This window comes from Nestor notabilis, unplaced genomic scaffold (assembly GCF_000696875.1).
Source record: "Nestor notabilis isolate BGI_N333 unplaced genomic scaffold, ASM69687v1 scaffold21099, whole genome shotgun sequence".
NCBI classification, from domain to species: Eukaryota; Metazoa; Chordata; class Aves; order Psittaciformes; family Psittacidae; genus Nestor; species Nestor notabilis.
Genome location: NW_009943510.1, coordinates 10,733 through 13,869, shown reverse-complemented (window position 1 = coordinate 13,869; position 3,137 = coordinate 10,733). Strand labels below are relative to the sequence as shown.

Genomic DNA, 3,137 nt, shown 5'->3' with positions numbered 1-3,137 from the left:
GCCGCCCTGCAGCACCAAGGGACAGCTCTTCCACACAGCAATGGCTTTACCCAGCACCAACAAACGCTGGGTGAGGAGCAAGGGCTGCGCCGGTGGTGTTGGGATCCCAGCGCACCGCCCCTGCGCTGGGCGGCGGACAAAGCCTGTTCCCTTCTGCTCCACTGCCCGTTGCCATCCCAGCTCTTCGCTCCGTGGCCAGGGTAGTAAACCAGGATGGTGAATAAAACACTGTGCATGGGACAATGCAGCCCTGGAGCTGCTTGGGAGCATCTGTGAACGGACAGTGCTGGGTTGAAGCTGATGCTCGCCCAGGAGTGCCAGCTTGACACAATAAGCCTCATCCCCAAGCCCTGGCTGCAGCTGCTCAGCACAGCCTGGACACCAAAACGGCTGCTAAAGCCAGACTGATTTTATTCAAATTGCAAATGTAAAACAGAGTAACAGTAAAAAAAAAAAAACCCAACAAAACAAACCCAATGCAACCCTCACTGGCTTCAGAGCAGAAGGCCACAGGTAAACTGTGCCTGGGCTTTCCTCCTCCTCCTCCGCCCTCCTGCGTTAAGGCTGTGCTCATCGCTGACGACAGGAGGGAGAAGGGACGGATCGAGCCCTGGCTCCCATGCACACTCCCAGCTCCTTTGGGAGAAGTTTGGCACAAATCCGTCGGGGCCAAGCCCAGCAAGGGGCAGGGCAGGGCTCCGGCCCCATGGCCACGGGTGTTAGTGGGTCAGCATGAAGCTTGGAAAGCTACAGGATTACCTATGGAGCTGCAGAGAGGCAGTAGAAGGGCAGATGGGGGGAATGTGGCAGAAGGGGTTTGCACCCTGGCCGAGGAGCCAAGTCTGCAGGATGGGGCTGTGCCTCCTCGCCCCAGCTTGCACACACGTCTCGGCTGTAAACGGCAAGTGATGGGACACCCAGCTTACCCCGGCCCTGCAGAGAGAACTAAAGGCCTGGCTGTATGTGCAATTCTGGGCAGCCCAGCACTGAGCAGGACCCGGGGCTAGGATGCAGCACCCCGGGGGTTTGGTGCTGGCAGGGAGGAGGGAGCCTGGGACCACACCAGCAGGTTGCTGCCATCCCATACCAGGAGGTACAGGGCTGGTGGATCCCCATGAAGCTGCTGTGAGACCCACTGCATTGCTCCCAGCTAGTGTGTCAGCCCCAAAAGCCTCCTCCAGCTGCAGTTCTTGCTGCACAGCATGGACATTGTACCCACATGGCTTGGGGGGCTCTCAGCGCCCCAAAAAGAGCTGGCCCACAGGCAGCTCCTGGCTGCTGAGGGCCTGGGTCACCGTGCTAGGGTACACCCTGTCCTAGATAACTGGTGCTTGCAAGTGATATGGGACCAGAAGGAAAAGTCACCAGCGGGTCAGGGTGGGCATAACCAGGATGCTGCGGGTCTGGATGCTGAGATGCTGCTCCCTCCCTGCTCCTTTTAGCGCACAACTAATAATTTAACCTGCTCCTGAGCCTGTTCCTAAACATAAAGGTGGCCAGGTTTGGGGGGAAGGCGTGTGTGTGGGCAGACTTGGCCCCGGTGGGCTTGGTCACGGCTCTCCAGCTGCATCCCCATGGGGCGAGGGAGGTGGGGGCCGCCTGGCCCGGCCCCCTCAGTCCGTTTTCCACACTTTGTTGAGGAACTTGACCACCTCGTCGTAGATGATGAAGACGATGGCCACATCGAGGCAGACACGGCCCAGGCGAGGCACTGTGCCCTTGTAAAACCTGCCAGGGATAGAGGGGGGATCCGTGGGGCTCAGTGCCCTCAGAACCCCCTGTCCCTGCCCATCCTTCTCCCCAGCTCCCCCCATGCCACCCGCAGGGCTTACGCAAGGGGTCCTTCGTATTTCATGATCTGGTAGGCACAGTCCCAGGTGCTCTTGTACTTGTGTGCTTCCAGCCCCTGTGGATGGGAAAAGCAGGGTCAGAGGCTGAAGCCAGGGATGCATCTGGGGTGACTTCATATGAGAGGTAGAGCTGGGGGTGATCCAGGAGGAACTGATCACCCTTCACTGCTGTGGGCCACCAAACCCAGCAGGAACATCTCCATCTCCTCTGAGCAAACACTTCCCAGCACCTCACAGCCCAGCTGTGACAGGACAGCATCCCCAGGCATCTCCCAAACATCACCAGCATCGAGTGCCTGCCCTGGGGCTGCACGAAACAGCTCCCAGACAACAGTGACCCCATCCTGCCACCATGCCCAGTGCTGTACCTGCATCCTGGTCTTCACCACGTCCAAGGGGGTGTTGCCAAAGACACTTGCAGCTCCAGCAATGGCTCCAAACACCCCCGTCACGAAGGGGTTGATGACCTTGTTGGGATCATCCCCTGGGAAGGAGGAGAGGTTGAGGGCAGAGTGGTGGTACCGGGATGAAGCACGGCATCCCTGAGGGAGCCCAAGGAAGGCCCCAGGTGTGGCTGAGCCATGAGAAGTGGAGGGTGTGCTGATGGAAAGACCAACCCCAGATCCCAAGGATGGGCTGGAGGAGCCAGCAGCACAGCCAGGGTGGGCTGGGGGGACGGGGACACCATACCTTTGTACCAGTTCTTGAGGGAGGTCATGACAAAGAAGCGGATGGCCTGGTTTGATCCTTGCTTGAGGACGGTTGCGGTTAAGCCTTGGTAGGTCCCCTTCAGTCCTGCAGCAAGAGGGCATTGGAGGAGAGCGCCAGCCTCACCAGCAGAGAAAAACCTCCCCAGGCTGCTGGTCCCAGCCTGTGCCACCTCCTGCCCCGTCCGTGCAGTGGGGCTGCACCCAGGGGGTCAGGGTGCCTCTCCCTGGGGGACTCACCCTGTTCCCGAACGATCTCCCGCACACCATGGAAGAAGCCACGGTATTTGGGCTTGGGGGAGCACTGGTCATGGATAAACTTCACCTGCGGGGAGACAATGCACTCGTCGTGGCCAAGGCATGGGGAGATGCAATGCCCACCTCTCCATGGATGGTCCCAAAATGAGAGCTGACCCTCGTGGCCAGGAAATGCAAGGTGAGACCACAGGGGAAGCCTGTGCCCATGGCATTTTCCAGAGGAAAACCTGGGAAACTGCCTCTGCAAGCAACTACATGGGTTTTATAGTACTAAAATGGGTGATGGGATGGCTCCTGGGGGGGGCGGGGGGGCTCCTCCCCA

General features: G+C 59.4%; 1 protein-coding gene across 1 annotated transcript in view; it reads right to left on the bottom strand.

Moving 5' to 3' along the window:
• Positions 1-1,593: 1,593 nt before the first annotated feature.
• Positions 1,594-3,137, bottom strand: part of SLC25A1 (solute carrier family 25 (mitochondrial carrier; citrate transporter), member 1) — a gene marked incomplete at its 5' end in the record, with an annotated part of 2,474 nt that continues 930 nt past the window's right edge. Inside the window, 5 exons of the mRNA XM_010021981.1 lie at positions 1,594-1,728; positions 1,833-1,906; positions 2,219-2,334; positions 2,541-2,645; positions 2,798-2,882. Coding sequence (XP_010020283.1) covers positions 1,614-1,728; positions 1,833-1,906; positions 2,219-2,334; positions 2,541-2,645; positions 2,798-2,882 — 495 coding nt within the window. The remainder of the gene's footprint in view (positions 1,729-1,832; positions 1,907-2,218; positions 2,335-2,540; positions 2,646-2,797; positions 2,883-3,137) is intronic.